Source organism: Panthera leo, chromosome B3 (genome assembly GCF_018350215.1).
Source record: "Panthera leo isolate Ple1 chromosome B3, P.leo_Ple1_pat1.1, whole genome shotgun sequence".
Taxonomy (NCBI): Eukaryota; Metazoa; Chordata; class Mammalia; order Carnivora; family Felidae; genus Panthera; species Panthera leo.
This window is the reverse complement of record NC_056684.1, coordinates 100,320,340-100,337,942: the sequence shown is the minus strand read 5'-3', so window position 1 is coordinate 100,337,942 and position 17,603 is coordinate 100,320,340. Positions and strand designations below refer to the sequence as shown.

The window sequence follows — 17,603 nt, the reverse complement described above, 5'->3', positions numbered from 1 at the left end:
AACTTTTCCTTTGCATTTACAACTTGGCTAACTGTGTGGCACAAGAGGCCTAGCTTTTGGCCCATCTCAGCTTTCAACAGGCCTTCCTCACTAAAGCTTAATCATTTCTAGCTTTTGATGTAAAGTGGGAGATGTGCAACTCTTCCTTTCACTTGAGCATTTAGAAGCCATTGTGGGGCTCTTAATTGTCCTAATTTCAATATTATTGTGTCTCTGGGAATAGGATGACCTGAGGAGAGGGAGAGAGATGGGTAATGGGCCATCTGTGGAGCAGTCAGACACACATTTATCTATTAAGTTTGCTTTCTTATATGGGTGCAGCTCATGGTGTCCTAAAACAATTACAGTGGTAACATCAAAGATCACTGATCACAGATCACCATAACAAATAGGATAATGATGAGAAATAATAATAATGAGAAATAATAAGAAAGTTTGAAATAGTGCAGTAATTACCAAAGTTTGACACAGAGACGCAAAGTGAACAAATGGAGTTAGAAGAATAGCAGCGATAGACTTGCTCGGCATAGGGTTGCCGCAGATCTTCAAACTGTGAAGAAAATGCAGTATCTGTGAAGCACAATAAAACAATGTGTTTGGTACAATAATATTATTAACTACAGTCACCATGCTGTACAGTACATCCTCATAACTTATTTATTTTATAACTAGAAGTTTGTACCTTTTGACTCCCTTCATCCATTTCACCCACTCCCCACCTCTGGCAACCATCAGTCTGTTCTCTGCGTCTATGAGCTTGCTTTGTTTTTGTTTTAATTCCACATATAAGTAAGGTCATGCAGTATTGGTCTTTCTCTGTATGACTTATTTCACTTAGCATAATGCCCTCAAGGTCCATCCATGTTGACCCAAATGGCAAGATTTCATTCTTTTTTATGCTGAATAGTATTCCATTGTGTATGGGGGGGGGGGGGGGGGGGGAGAGATCGATCTCACATCTTCCTTAGTCATGTATCCTTTGATGGTCACTTAGGTTGCTTCCATATCTTCCATATCTTGGCTATTGTAAATAATGCTGCAGTGAACATGATTCTAGTAAAGGCCTTTCTTTTTTGCCTAAAAGTTATAATTAGGATAATTACTTCCTATTTTCTGATAGGCAGGTAGTAATTACTAGTATTAGTCTTAATTATATTAAGACTTTAATGTCTTTAAATTAAGACTTTAAAATGGCTTTCAGTGAGTGTTGTTATAAATGAAAAGGTAATACTTTGCTAATTTAGTTATAACATATTCTTTACATGCATTATCATGTGAAAAGTTTTTCTCTGGTCCCTAGTCTGTTTAACAGACGTATCCAGATCTCACCATTCTATAACTACAAAGTAAGGTGACATTCTAAATATATATCTGTGCAAGTCCATGTCACCATGAGATTCTGTTATTTACTTTTTTTTTTAAACATTTATTCATGTATTTTTGAGAGAATGAGTGCCATGAGCATGAGTGGGAGAGGGGCAGAAAGCAAGAATCCCAAGCAGGCTCTGTGCTGTCAGTGCAGAGCCAAACGAGTAGTTCCAGCTCACAGACCTTGAGATCATGACCTGGGCCGAGATCAAGAGTCAGACTCTTAACTGAGCCACTCAAGTGCCCTGCTGTGTGTGATTTTTAAAAAGCCAAAATAGGGGTGCCTGGGTGGCTCAGTCGGTTGGGCGTCCGACTTCGGCTCAGGTCACGATCTCGCGGTATGTGAGTTCGAGCCCCTTGTCGGGCTCTGTGCTGACTGCTCAGAGCCTGGAGCCTGTTTCAGATTCTGTGTCTCTCTCTCTCTCTCTCTGACCCTCCCCCGTTCATGCTCTGTCTCTCTCTGTCTCAAAAATAAATAAACGTTAAAAAACATTTTTTTTTTTTTTTAAAACCAAAATAACGTGGCTTAAACACAAAAAGGTTTATTGCTTTCCACCTAAAAGAAGTGTGAATGTCTACAGTTCAGGGCTGTGTGGTAGTTGCACTGTAATCAGGGACAGAGCCTCCTTCTGTTGTTATTCAGCTTTCTGTCCTAGGCTCCTGGAGCCAGCTCCAAGTGTGTGTGTGCATGTGTGGTGGTCTGGTGGGGGGAGAAGGGGGAGATTCCAAGCAATTCTGCAGGGATGCTACCTGTGGTGGTTCTATAGTTAAACTCAGTTCTGACACTGTCTTCCCAGAGATAGTATCAAAACCCACAGGTTAAGAGCTAAGTCATACAAGACTGTCTCCTCTCCCAGCTCCCCTTCAGAAGCCAGCCACAAGCCCAGATTGTTACCTGTACTCACTGACTAGCTATTAATCAGAGGTTTCCATGACCCCCGTCTTGGGTTTGATTAATTTGCTAGAGGACTCACAGAACTGAGAGAAATGTTCTACTTACTATCCAATAGTTAGTTTATTACAGTTATTTGTTTTTTGTATACTGTTTATAGTTATTTATTGCAAAAGTGTATAACTTTCTGAACAACCAAATGGAAAAGATTCATAGGGCAAGTTATGTGGGAAGGGATGCAGAGTTTCTATGCTCTCAGTGCACCATTCTTACCACAAGTCCACATGTTCACCAATCCAGAAGCTCTCCAAACCCTATCCTTTTGGGTTTATTTTTTAAAGTTTATTTATTTTGAGAGAAAGAGATTGAAAGCACATGTGCAAGCTGGGGGAGGAGCAGAAAGAGAAGGAGAGATTCCCAAGCAGGCTCCAGGCTGTCTGTCAGAGCAGAGCTTGATGCAGGACTTGAACCCATGAACTGAGAGATCATGACCTGAGCCGAAATCAAGAGTCAACCTTTTGAGCCACCCAGACACCCCTCCTTTTGGCTTTTTATGTAGACTCTCTTACATAGGTATGAATGATTAAATCACTGGCCTTTGGTGATTGATTCAACCTCCAGCCCCTCTCCCAGGAGGTGAGGGGGTGGCCCTGAAAATTCCAACTCCGGTGACCAGCCCATCTTTAGGTGATCTAGGGACATTCCAAAAGCCACCTCATCAACATAAGAAAAGATACCTTTATCTTCCTCATGAAATTCCAAGGGTTTTAGGAGCTCTATGCCAGAAACAAGGACAAAGACCAAATATGTATTTCTTATTATTGTTAACAAAAAACAAAAGTCAGCTGGGTAAATTTGAAGATATAATTGGTTTTATTAACTGATTCATGAATCAGGCAGCAACATCCCAGGAGTTGTACAAAATGGAAGGTTTTTATAAGGAAGGAGTGTGGGGCAAGACATTACTAGCCAAAGAAAAGAGTTATTTCGGGCTTGGTCCCCTTCCCCTAGAGGAAAGGGCAAGGATCTCATTTGGTAGGTGGGATTATCTCATCTTCCTTTGGGGGATGGAGAGGGCCCAAGAGACAGATTCCATCATTTTTTCTGAAGAGGAAATTTCTGACTGACAACACTGCATTTCTGGGGGAGATTGGAACTGCATTAAGTTAGGTATTAAGCCAGTTTGGTGACTTGGTCTGGTATGAGTGACTCCATCTTGGGCCTGTGGTTTTCTGTTTAACATTCTGAATCACAATATTATAGTAAATGACTTGATCCAAGAGATCTCCAAGAGCTCAAGACATATAGGTGGCAGAAAAAAAAAGACGTAAAAGTCAAAGAGCTGTACCACCAGTAATTTGCAATATATCCTGTTACCCAAATTCAGTCACATGACTGAACCTAGATGCACAAGTAGACTAGAAATAGTCCTTTAACTGAGTATATTGCTACCCTGAATAAATTGGTATTCTGTTATAAGGAATACGAGGAGAGTAGAAATAGGGTGGTCATCTAGCAGTTTCTTTTTCCTGAAGGTATTAGGGTTCTCCAAAAACAAAGAGATTACAAGGAATTGGCTCACAAAATTAGAGAGGCTGGCAAGTTTGCAGAGCCAGTCTCCCTGTTCAAAGGCCATCAACCAGGAAGAGCTTAATGTTCCAGTTTAAAGGCCATCAGGCAGAATTCCCTCTTATTTGAGGGAAGGTAACCCTTTTGTTTATTCAGGCCTTCATCTGATCAGATGGGGCCCACCCACATTATGGAGGGCAATCTGCCTTACTCAGTCTGTTGATTTACATGTTAACCTCATCCAAAAACACTCCTACAGAAACACCCAGAATGTTTGACCAAATATCTGGGGTACCCTGTGGCCCAGTTAAGTTGATACATAGGATTAACCATCACACTGAATATAAAACTAAAACATTTAGAGTAAAACCTTAGATTGCGAGTAACTTGTTCTGCAAGTGTTCCACAAGATAAGCAAACATTTCTAATAAACTTGATAAATGAGTGATGTCTTGGAATACGAGCGGTATGGGATGCTGAACATCACATGATCACAGCTGAGCCAATGGTTCTTCTCTCTCCCTCTCTCCCTCTCTCCCCCACCCCCCCACCCCCCACTGTCTCTCTCACACTTCGAGATTGTGGGTGATCGTCTCCCATACTCAGATGCTCTCAGTCTCAGGCCACAGTGTTTGGCAGAAATCAGTGATTTTTCAGAACCTTGGAAGGTGCCCACAACTGGCACTAGTGTATTTTTTTGTCACTTCAAAGCACCTATGGGCAGTCCTTTGCTTTTCCATACAAGAGTAAGCTTAGGAATGCTTTGCTTCATTCTAGGTCATTGGATAGGTTCCTTGTTAAAGTTGCATGAAAAGAAAGATTCCGTTGAGCCAGTAGATAGCAGTGATTCCGTTAGTGATAGTGAAAGTCGTCCTACATAATAACCGTCCTCTCTCTTGTCTCCCTCACACCAGCCATGAAGGTTTTCAAAGGTAAGTGTAGGTTAATTTGTTTATTTTTCTTTATATTGTGTATTTTCTTTATTATTTTGTGCTATATTACAATATTGTAATCATTTTTATATGAATATTTTTGGGTTGTGGAATAAATCATCTGGGTTTCCATTATTTCTTAAGAGGAAATTTCACTTTGATATACAGTGCTTTGGATTACAAGCATGTTTCCAGAATGAATTATGCTCACAAACCAAGGTTTTACTGTATATTGTAAAAATGCCAATTATAGACATTTATAATGTAGAAATAAAAATTTCCTTTATTCCTGCCTCCCAGAGATATTTGTTAGTAAGAGCTTACTATATTTTTCTCCACTTATTTGCAGTATATATACTAATGTATATGTTTAAAAAAAACAGGATTACACTATTTATACACATATATGCACATACAAAAATATACATACATGTAGTACTATGATTTCATTTTTTAATTCTTATTCTAGACATTATTCCATGTCATTAAATATAGACCTACTTCTTCTGAACATTATTTCACTATGGGTATATTATCCATTCATTCATATTTTGATTTATTTAATGAATATTTTTAATACCTACTATATGTTAAGCAACATTTGTATGTCTGATCCTCTAGTGGTAGAAATTTAGGTCATTTTGTTTTTATTCTTTTGTTTACTGTTACAACATTGAGGTAAATATCTTTAACTGTATCTTCAGACATTATTGCAAGAGTTTCTTCTATAAAATATATTTCTGGAATTGCTCAGTAAAAAGATACCCATATTTTAGGTTTTAAAAGGTGCTGCTATCCCAGAGTTTGTCAACCTTAGCACTGTTGACATTTGGGGCCAGATAATTTATCGTTGTTGGCCAAGGTGGTGTGAGGTCAAGGGAACTGTTCTGTGCATTGAAAGAGGTTTGGCAACATCTTTGGCCTAGATGCCAGCAACATCGTCCCACCCCCCCAGTTGTTTCTATCAAAAATGTTTTCAAACATTGCCAAATGTCTCCTTGGGGGGAAATTGTCCCAGAATGAGAACCAGTACACTAGCCCTTCTTTCTTTTCCTGCTTTGGTGCAATACGGACAGCCAGGCTTGGGATGTCACAGCCCAAGTTGAGCGAAGAGATGTCCACGTGAGAAGCAGGCTAGCATGGGATATTGGGGGCCAGCTGGGGTGAGGAGGGCAGCCACAGGGATCATGGCTTATTGTGGGATATCAGAGCACAAGTGGGGTTAGGAAGATATCCAGGCATGACGGCAGCCTGGTATGTGGTATTTTGAACCTCAGGCAGGATGAAAAGTATGTCCATATCAGAGAGGCAGGGACTATCCTCTCCAGTCCAAAAAAGAGAGTTCTTCATTTATATGACTAAAGGCCCATTTAGGGTTGTTTCCCTACATTAGAGCTTGGTCCCTAAGGAGATCCAATACTGATTTGATGATTTACTTTCTTTTACCATATATAATTAGGGATTTTTTTTTTTTTGGCTGATGTCTCCATGCTATTTGGAATAATTTTAATAGTAGAAGAAGCTAGCCTAAGAGCATAGCTCACAACTATCTAAATACTCACTTGCTAATATCTGGCAAGTACTTTAACCATATACATAATCCAGTCTATAATGGATGACTCTCACTAATATAATGTTGAACCAAAGAAACTAAATAGCAGAGCACATACTACATGATTCTGTTATATAAACTACTAAAAAGTAAAACTCATTTGTGATGCTAGAGGTTAGAATTCTGTTTACCCTTAGTGAGAGGTGAGGTGTAGCACCTGGAAAGGAGATGCAAGAGGAGGCTTCTGAAATGCTGATAATCTTTTCTTTCTTGATGTGAGTGTTGTTAACTTGTATAAAGCCATTGAGGTATAATGCATATGATTAGCATACCTTTGTATATGTATATAATTCTTCAACAAAACGTTCACCCCAAAAAATCCCAGTTCTTTTATTCTTGGAAAATAGTCAAACTCTTTCCTCTGAATGATATAATTATTAGAAAATAGAATGTTTGGGCACCTGGATGGCTCAGTTGGTTAAACATAAATGTCCAACTCTTGATCTCTGCTCCGGTTATGATCTCACGATCATGAGATCGAGCTGTGCGTCAGACTCTGTGCTGGGTATGGAGCCTGCTTAAGTTTCTCTCTCTGTCCCTCTCTCTCAAAAAATAGAAAAGAAAATAGAATGTCAATGGCTGACAGACCACAGCATAAACCAACTAAATAAATAGGCAAGTACTGCTCAAACTAACGACCAATTTGGAGCACGAATAAAAGTGCTCGGTCTACCAAACTTGCTAGATAGTGGGGTAAGCTGAATGAAATATGTCTTGTTCAGCAACATTCAGCATGCCTTTACTGAAATCTTACTTTATCATAGGTGTTCTTATCTTTTGGATTTTGAAAGCACCTAAGGACACAGTATCTACATTCAAGGATCCCGTGGAAATGAGGAAGGCTAAGCAGTTTACAATACAATAACATGAACACTGATAAATGTGCACAGAGTTAATTAGAGAAGAGGAGGTAACCAAAGGCTTCCTGATGGAGATAAGGATGAAAGTTAGCTAAATGAAGAAAATGGGGAAGAGCATCCCAGGTAGAAGGAACAGCATGTGCAGGATACAGAAGTAGAACTCAGCATCACACATTCAAGGAACTGTCCTTGTTGATGTGGAAAGCACAGGGACCAACAGCATTATCTTACGTATCACTGGAGCACATCCCAGAGCCTGTTTTATGGTAGACATTCAGATATTATTTAGATAAGTAAATACTTGATGTAGCATCAGGTATGTGAGGAGATAGACAAGGAAAGATCATGAGTTTATAAATCGTTCTAAGAAGCTCAGAATTCATTTGGTAGGCAGTGAGGAGCCATTAAAGAATTTAAGCATTGGAATAATATGATTTGTGGTATTTTAGAAAAGTTCTCTGGCAACTCTGTAAAAGATGGATTGAGTTTCTAAAAAGAAGAGGGTAAGTTAGCAGAATTTGTGAATGTATGTGTGTGTGTATAACCTATACACGTGCTTGTGAGCAGTCTTTTGGTAGTGGTGATGAGAGTTGAAGCTAGGGATACTACATTTAGATAGGAAGTTCCTAAAATGAGTAGAAATGATAAGAGTATGGACTTAGACTGTGGGCCCGATGAATATGGGATGAATTTGAGGGTGATTTAGGAGATACAATAAATGGTGATTAATGTCCATTTATAAAAAGCACTTGAGGAAGAGTCATCTTGGATGACTCCCAGAGTTCTGGCTTGGCTGACCAGCTGAAAACTGTCAGCACACCATTTGCTATAATAGGGAATACATGTTGAGGAACAAGTTTGTGTTCCCTTTGTTTTCCATGAGGAACCTAGTGTGTTCCATCACTTTATGTTGATCCGTCTGCTAGGAGATGTTTAGTTGGCACTTGAATATTTGGGTCTGAAGTTCAAGACAGAGGCCTGAATCAGAAAGATGATACAGTATTTGATAGCATACTGGTAGTTTTTAGAGCTTGGGTAAAACCCCCAAAACGTCTATCAATAGAATACAGGTTTAGATTTATTAGGCCACAGAGAGGAAAAGAGTTAGGATGGCAGATGTTTGCTATAAACTTGTTTTACTGTTTTTCACTCTGCTTTTTTACTTCTGTTATTTTTATGGGGAGGCATGGTTGGCTCTGGTTTGTAGGTCTCATAATAGGCTGTCAATATAAAATCTCCCAAATTACTTATTTTCAAATTACCAACACAACTAAATAGCCTGTAATTCTTGGGGAGAGGGCTGAAAAGGGATTTTTCTTATTTGAGAAGGTTGTGTTGTATAGTAGAAAGAGCTTAGATGAATTTTGGAGTCAAAGTCTGGTGGGAATCTTGGTTCTCATATTTAGCTATGTGCCTTTGGGCAAGTTTTTAGTTTCACTAAGAGTCCGCTTACTCATTTGTAAAACTGGGGTAATTACAGTTATCTTTTAAGATTACTATAAGGATTAAATGAGATGAGCTTTTGGGTCTGGAAGATCATGACAGCTGTCCATATGTAAATCCACACATCCTCCCCAAAAGCCATAAGATTGAAAAGGAACACACACACATACACACACACACATACGCATAGCCCATGTATAACACACACCTTCAGCATTAGTATAACATAGATAATACCACGAATTTTAAATTACTTGTATGGAAAGAAACAACAAGTTACAATAGTTCTGTCACTGCTACAAACCTCTGAGTCTGGAGAGTAGGGCAAGGAGAGGCTTAAGAGATAGTGAAGAGAGAAGAAAAGAATCAGAGGTTTATAATGAAGTGCAAGCAAAATGACCTTCAGAAAGAAAACATCCCCCACACAGCTGAGGAGATACAAACACAGGCCTGGGACTTAGGAATTCATAGCAGTAGCTATAGCGAAGGTGTGTGAAAGAGAGAGGCCACAAGCAGCATCAGAGAAACATTGCTCTGGGAGAGATAAAGGATGGTGCCCCTTGGAGCCATCACAGTGAGAGGAAAGGAGGATGTAAGGAGAAAATAAGGGTACTACAGAGATTAAAGAGAAACGAGCACACAGGTTCGATACCCACTCACCCACCACCACCCTTAATGTACCCTGTAATGTTATATTAGTTTCTGGTGTATAATGATTCAACAGTTCTGTACAATACTCAGAGCTCATCACAGTAAGTATACCCTTAATCCTATTCACCTCTTTCACCCATACCCCCACCCACTTCCCCTTTGGTATCCATCCGTTTGTTCTCTGTATTGAAGAGTCTTGTTTTTCGGTTTGTCTCTTTTTTCCTGTGTTCCATTGTTTTGTTTCTTAACATTCCACATGTGAGTGAAATCATATGGTATTTGTTTTTCTCTTATTTCACTTAGCGTTATGCTCACATATCTATCCATATTGTTGCAAATGGCAAGATTTCATTCCTTTTTATGGCTAATATTCCAGTGTGTGTGTGTGATGTCTTTATCCATTTATCTATCACCAGTGCATTTGGATTGCTTCCATAACTTGCCTATTGTAAAAAAAAAAAAAAATGCTACAATAAATACAGGGCTGCATGTATCTTTTCAAGGTTGTGTTTTCTTATTCTTTGGCTAAGTCCCCAGTAGTGGAATTATGGGATCATATGGTAATTCTATTTTCAATTTTTTGAGGAACCTCCATCCTGTTCTCCACAGGAGTTATACCAGTTTTCATTCCCACCAACAGTACATGGGGGTTCATTTTCCTCTGCATCTTCGCCAGCATTTGTTGTTTCTTGCATCTTTTATTTTAGCCATTCTGGCAGGTGGTTTTGATTGCATTTCCCTACTGGTTAGTGATGTCAAGCATCTTTTCATATGTCTGTTGGTCATCTGTATGTCTTAGGAGAAATGTCTGTTCATGTCCTCTGCTCATTTTTTAATTAGATTATTTGGTTTTTTGGTGTTGAGTTGTAAGTTCTTTATAGATTTTGGATACTAACCCCTTATCAGATATACCATTTGCAAATATCTTCTCCCATTCGGTAGGTTGTCTTTTGTTTTGTTGATTGTTTCCTTTGCTGTGCGGAAGCCTTTTATTTTGGTATAGTCCCAATAGTTTGTTTTTACTTTCCTTTCCCTTGCCTTAGGAGATGTACATAGAAAAACCAATGTCGGAGAAATTACTACCTGTGCTCTCTGCTAGGATTTTTACGGTTTCGGGTCTCATATTTAGATCTTTAATCCATTCTGAGTTTTATTTTTGTGTATAGTGTAAAAGAGTGGTCCACTTTTATTCTTTTGCGTGTAGCTGTCCAGTTTTTCCAACACCATTTGTTGAAGAGACTTTCTCCCATTGCATATTCTTGCCTCTTTTGCCATAGATTAATTGACAATATAATCATGGGTTTATTTCTGGTCTTTCTATTCTGTTCTATTCACCTATGTATGTGGTAATTTTTTGCCAGTATCGTACTGTTTTGATTACTACAGCTTTTATTATATCTTGAAATCTGGGATTGTGTTAACACCAGTTTTGTTCTTCCTTTCCAACATTGCTTTGGCTATTCAGTTATTGTGGTTTCATAAAAATTTGAGGATGATTTGTTCTAGTTCTGTAAAAAATGCTGTTGGTATTTTGATAGAGATATCATTAAATCTGTAGATTGCTTTAGGTCGTAGGGATATTTTAACAATATTTGTCCTCCCATTCCATGACCATGGAATCTCTTTTCATTTATTTGTGTCATATTTAATTTCTTTCATCAGTGTTTTATAGTTTTCAGAGTACAGGTCTTTCACCTCCATGGTTAAGTTTATTCCTAGGTTTTTATTATTTTTGGAGCAATTGTAAATGAGATTGTTTTATTACTTTCTCTTTCTGCCACTTCATTATTAGTGTATAGAAATGCATTGGATTTCTATATGTGGATTTTGTATCCTGTCACCTTACTAAATTCATTTATCAGTTCTGATAGTTTTTTTGTGGAGTCCTTAGGGTTATGTATATGTAGTGTTAAGTCACATGCAAATAATGAATGTTTTGCTTCTTCATCACCAGTTTGGATGCCTTTTACTTCTTTTTCTTATCTGCTGTGGCTAGGACTTCCAGTGCTACATTGAATGACAGTGGGGAAAGGGGACATTCTTGTCTTGTTCCTGATCTTAGGGGTAAAGCCCTCAGTTTCCACCGTCAAGTATGATGTTAGCTGTGGATTTTTCGTAGATAGCCTTTATTATGTTGACATATGTTTCCCTAAACCTAGTTTGTTGAGGGTTTTTATCATGAATGGATCTTGTGCTTTGTCAAGTTCTTTTTCTGCATCTATTGAAATAATCGTATGGTTTTTATCTTTTCTCTTATTGATGTGATGTATCATATTGACTGATTCATAAATATTGAACCGATCTTGCATCTTGGGAGTAAATACACTTGATCGTGGTGAATGATTTTTTAATATATTTTTAATATAGTTTACTGATTTTTTGTTGAATATTTTTGCATCCATGTTCATCACAGATATTGGCCTGTAGTTCTTTTTTGTAGTGTCTTTACAAAAGACATTTTATCTGGTTTTGGTATCAGGGTAATCTGGCCTCACAATAAATTTGGAAGCTTTCCTTCCTCTTCTATTTTTTGGAATGATTTGAGAAAAACATATATTAATTCTTCTTTAAGTGTTTGTTAGAATTCACCTGTGAAGCTATCTGGTCCTGGACTTTTGTTTATTGGGAGTTTTTTTGAATACTGATTCAATTTCACTGCTTAGTAATCAGTCTGTTCCTGATTCTGTTTTGGGAGGGTTTATGCTTCTAGAAACTAAGCCAGAACAAAAACAGAAACATAGACCAATGGAATAGAATAGAAACCTCAGAACTAGACCCACAAATGTATGGCCAACTAATCTTTGACAAAGCAGGAAAGAATATCCAATGGAAAAAAGACATTCTCTTTAACAAATGGTGCTGGGAGAACTGGACAGCAACATGCAGAAGGTTGAAACTAGACCACCTTCTCACACCACTCACAAAAATAAACTCAAAATGGATAAAGGACCTGAATGTGAGACAGGAAACCATCAAAACCCTAGAGGCCAAAGCAGGAAAAGACCTCTCTGACCTCAGCCGTAGCAATTTCTTACTTGACACATCCCCAAAGGCAAGGGAATTAAAAGCAAAAATGAACTATTGGGACATCAGGAAGATAAAAAGCTTCTGCACAGCAAAGGAAACAATCAACAAAACTAAAAGGCAACCAACGGAATGGGAAAAGATATTTGCAAATGACATATCAGACAAAGGGGTAGTATCCAAAATCTATAAAGAGCTCACCAAACTCCACACCTGAAAAACAAATAACCCAGTGAAGAAATGGGCAGAAAACATGAATAGACACTTCTCTAAAGAAGACATGCAGATGGCCAACAGGCACATGAAAAGATGCTCAACGTCACTCCTCATCAGGGAAATACAAATCAAAACCACACTCAGATATCACCTCACGCTAGTCAGAGTGGCCAGAATGAACAAATCAGGAGACTATAGATGCTGGAGAGGATGTGGAGAAACGGGAACCCTCTTGCACTGTTGGTGGGAATGCAAACTGATGCAGCCGCTCTGGAAAACAGTGTGGAGGTTCCTCAAAAAATTAAAAATAGACCTACCCTATGACCCAGCAGTAGCACTGCTAGGAATTTACCCAAGGGATACAGGAGTACTGATGCATAGGGGCACTTGTACCCCAATGTTTATAGCAGCACTCTCAACAATAGCCAAATTATGGAAAGAGCCTAAATGTCCATCAACTGATGAATGGATAAAGAAATTGTGGTTTATATACACAATGGAGTACTACGTGACAATGGGAAAGAATGAAATATGGCCCTTTGTAGCAACGTGGATGGAACTGGAGAGTGTGATGCTAAGTGAAATAAGCCATACAGAGAAAGACAGATACCATATGTTTTCATTCTTATGTGGATCCTGAGAAACTTAACAGAAACCCATGGGGGAGGGAAAGGGAAAAAAAAGAAAAAGAGGTTAGAGTGGGAGAGAGCCAAAGCATAAGAGACTCTTAAAAACTGAGAACAAACTGAGAGTTGATGGGGGGGTGGGAGGGAGGGGAGGGTGGGTGATGGGTATTGAGGAGGGCACCTTTTGGGATGAGCACTGGGTGTTGTATGGAAACCAATTTGACAATAAATTTCATATATTTAAAAAAAAAAAAAAAAGAAAGAAACTAAGCCAGATTGGTTGCCCAATTTGTTGGCATATTTTTCATAATATTCTCTTATAATCTTTTGTATTTCTATGGTTTTGGTTGTTATTTCTCTTTCATTTCTGATTTTGTTTGAGTCTTTTTTTTTTTTAAGTTAAGTCTGGCTAAAAGTTTATCAATTTTATTTCCCTTTTAAACAACCAGCTCCTGGTTTCATTGATCTGTTTTTGTTGTTTTTGTTTTGGGGGGGGGTTTATTTGTGTTTTTTGTTTTGGGTTTTTTTTTGTTTTGTTTTAGTTTCTATTTTATTTCTGCTTTAATTCTTATTATTTCCTTCCTTCCTTCTACTGGTTTTGGGTTTTGTTTGTTGTCCTTTTTCTAGCTCCTTTAGATGAAAGGTTAAGTTGCTTGTTTGAGATTTTTCTTCTTGAGGTAGATTTGTATTGCTATGAACTTCCCTCTTAGTACAGCTTTTGCTGCATCCCAGAGGTTTGGGACCATTGTGTTTTCATTATCATTTCCCTCCATGTGTTTTTTTGATTTTCTCTTTGGTTTCTTGGTTGACCCATCCATTGTCTTAGTATCATGTTATTTAACCTGCATGTATGTATTTGTGTTCTTTCCAGATCTCTTCTTGTGATTTCTAGTTTTTTTGATGTTGTAGTCAGAAAAGATGTATGATTTCAGTCTTTCTGAATTTTTTGAAACTTGTTTTGTCTCCTAACATGTGATCTATTCTGGAGAATGTTCCGCATGCACTGGAAAAGAATGTGTATTCTGCTGTTTTTTTCATAGAATGTTATGCATATAACTTGTTAGATCCACCTGATCCAATGTGTCATCCAAAGCCACTATTTCCTTGTTGCTTTTCTGTTTGGATGATCTATCCATTGATGTAAGTGGGGTGTTAAAATCTCCCACTATTATTGTATTACTATCAGTTACTTCCATTATGTTTGTTATTAGCTGCTTTATCTATTTGGGTCCTCCCATGCTGAGTACATAAATATTTACAGTTGTTACACATTGTTGGATTGTTCCTTTTATGATTATTTGGTGTCCTTCTTTGACTCTTGTCAGTCTTTGTTTTAAAGTCTATTTTGTCTGATTGTAAGTATTGCTACCCAGTTTTTTTTTTTTTCACTTGTATTTGCATGATAAATGCATTTCTATCAGTTCACTTTCAGTCTGCATGTGTCTTTAGGTCTGAAAAGAGGTTCTTGTAGGCAGCATATAGATGAGTATTGCTTTTTTATCCATTCCATCACCCAGTGTCTTATTGGAGCATTTAGTACATTTACATTCAAAGTAATTGTTGTTGGTATATACATATTGCCATTTTGTTTTAATATTTTTAATGTTTGTTTTTGAGAGAGAACAGGAGCAGGGAAGGGGCAGAGAGAAAGTGACACAGAATCTGAAGCAGGCTCCGGTCTCCCAGCTGACAGCACAGAGCCCGATGTGGGGCTTAAATTCATGAACCTTGAGATCATAACCTGAGCCGAAGTCGAATGTTCAATCGACTGAGCCAGCCACCCAGGCGCCCCTGAATTGCCATTTTGTTACTGGTTTCATGGTTGTTTTTATAGTTCTCTGTTCCTTTCTTGTTCTTTTCTCTCACAATTTGCTGGCTTTCTTTAGTAATATACCTAGATTCTTTTTCTTCATATTTTGTCTATGACTGGTTTTTGATTGGTAGTTACCATTAGATTTATGTATAACATCTTATGCATATAGCAATCTATATTAAGTAGATTGCCCCTAAAATTTGTACCCATTCTAAAAGCACTACATTTTTACTCTTCACCCCCTCCCATGTTTTAGGTATATGGTGTCATACTTTGCATCCTTTTATTTTGTGAAACCCTTGACTGATTTTTATAGATATATTTAATTTTACTGCTTTTATGCTTCCTACTATTCTTACTCTTACTTATGGTCTTTCCTTTCCAAAGAGTCCCCTTTAACATTTCTTATAAGGCTGGTTTAGTGGTGATGAATTCCTTTAACTCTTGTTTGTCTGGAACATTCTTTATCTCTCCTTCTCTTCTGAATGTTACCCTTGCTGGATAGAGTATTCTTAGCTGTAGGGTTTTTTCTTTCCATACTTTGAATATATTGTGCCATTCCCTTCTGGCCTGCAATGTTTTTGCCAAAAAAAATCAGCTGATAGCCTTATAGGATTTCCCTTGTATGTTACTGTTTTCTCTTACTGCTTATAAAATTCTCTATCACTACTTTTTGCCATTTAATTACTATGTGTCTTGATTGTTTTTCATTACCCTGTCCTCCAAGTCACTGATCCATCTGCTTCCTTTAGTGTATTGTTTATTCTCTCCAGTGTATTCTGGATTTCAGTTAATTGAGTTCATCTTTCACTAGTTCTTTTTTATGTTTTTCTCTTTGTTGAGGTTCTCACTGGAGTCCTCCACCCTTTTCAGAAGTCCAGTGAGTATCTTTATGACGATCACCTTAAATTCTCTAGCAGGCATATTACTTATCTCTACTTCATTTAGCTCTTTTACTGTTTTTTGTCCTGTTCTTTTATTTGGAACATAGTCTTTTGTCTCCTCATTTTGACTAACTCTGTTTTTGTGTGTTAGGTAAGCCAGCTATGTCTCCTGCTTTTGAAAATAGTGACCTTATGAAGACAAGTCCTATAATGCCCTGCAGTGTCCCCTGTTCACTCCAGGGGTGTCTCCTGAGTATGTTGCGTGTGCCCTACTGTTGTGGTTGACCCACATGTGCCTTCAGTCCAGTCTTCTGAAATGGCTCTCTTTGCCTATTGCAGATAGGGTTCAGTCCCTATGTTGTTAATGGGCCAGTCCGGGGCTACCTTGAGTCAGACGAGGTGTTTGTCAGAGATGCAGTATCACTAAACTGCAGGGTGCTATCTCTGTGTTGTCCTCTGAGAAGGTGGTTGTCTTCCACTCTGTGTGGGGCAGGAGTTACTTTGGAGTGGTGCTGCCCCTGCTGGGGCTGCTTGCACATTTGCACACTGCCACACTTGTGGCACTGCTTTGACTTCTGCTTAGGGCCTGTTGGAGCGGGGGAAGGGAGGGCAAGTCCACAGGAGAGCACTCTGTTAACAGGCTAGTTGGGGAGTGTTTCTAGTGGTTCCCCCAGTGTTTCCTGTATCTAGGCTGTGGGGAGGGGGGAGGAAATTGCGCTCTCTAGCTTTTTTGTTCTTAGAGAAGTCTCCTAAAAATCCCTGCCATTCCAGCATACATTCTGAGATTCGTAAATGAATCTTCCCCAGGTGTTTTTCAAACTGCTGCTTCTAGTCTAGATCTAAGTTGGGTTCTTTCTTATACTCTCTCTTTTAGGGCAGGGACTCAGTTTCTCTCATGCTCTCCCGGAGCAAAGCCCACTGATTTTTAGAATTCCAGTTTTTAAGCCTCACTGATTGTAAGAACTCGAATGCTAAGACCCTGTGGTTTTCAAAGCCATATGTTACGAGGGTTTTCTTCTTCCCAGTACAGGTCTCCCATACCTCAGATGCCTAATGAGGCATCTTCTCCTTTCTGTTTTTGTGCCTGTGGCGTCACTTCCTCCTACAGACAGTCTCCCAGTTATTTTGGTTGCCAACCACATCTTTGATGTGGACTCTTCCCTACAATTAGCTGTAGAGTCTGCTCTGCCAGTCTTCAGGTTGTTTTCTGGGTTACTTACACTGATGTGGATGTTATCTCTCTGTATGCATGAGATGAGGTGAGCTTAGGATCCTCTTACTTCACTATCTTCCCTGGAAGTTTTGGGAAACTATTAAAATACCCCAAGCAAATAAAAAATAAACAAACTTGAGGACATACTAACAGGGGTATTGATGGAAGAGGCATTGATAAAAGGAAAGAAAACAAGAAAAATAATGAAAATGAGATGCAGAAAGAAGTAAAAAGCTTGAGAAAGAAAGTGTATGAAATGCAATGTAGACAAAGGGAGACCCAACATATTTATAATTAGAGTCCCTGCAGAAGAGAAATCAATGGAACACAACTAACGATTAAGCCATAATTCAAAGCAACTTTTCAGAAGTAAGAGAAAAACTGAAATCTACACACTAAAAGGGCCCACCTTGGACAGATTGATTCAGAACAATGAACTCTGAGTCAGATTAGATTTTATTAGATTTTAGATTTTAAAGACTAGGGAAAATATTAGACTT

General features: G+C 38.4%; 1 protein-coding gene across 9 annotated transcripts in view; it reads left to right on the top strand.

The window, feature by feature from the left end:
* DDHD1 (DDHD domain containing 1) overlaps window positions 1–17,603 on the top strand; it is a 106,489-nt gene that overhangs the window by 24,508 nt on the left and 64,378 nt on the right. For 4 of the 9 annotated variants that reach the window (XM_042943264.1, XM_042943263.1, XM_042943259.1 and 1 more), the window contains exon 2: window positions 4,744–4,761. The exons of the other annotated variants lie outside the window; for them this stretch is intronic. In XM_042943264.1, coding sequence (XP_042799198.1) covers window positions 4,744–4,761 — 18 coding nt within the window. The remainder of the gene's footprint in view (window positions 1–4,743; window positions 4,762–17,603) is intronic. 9 annotated transcript variants of the gene reach the window in all.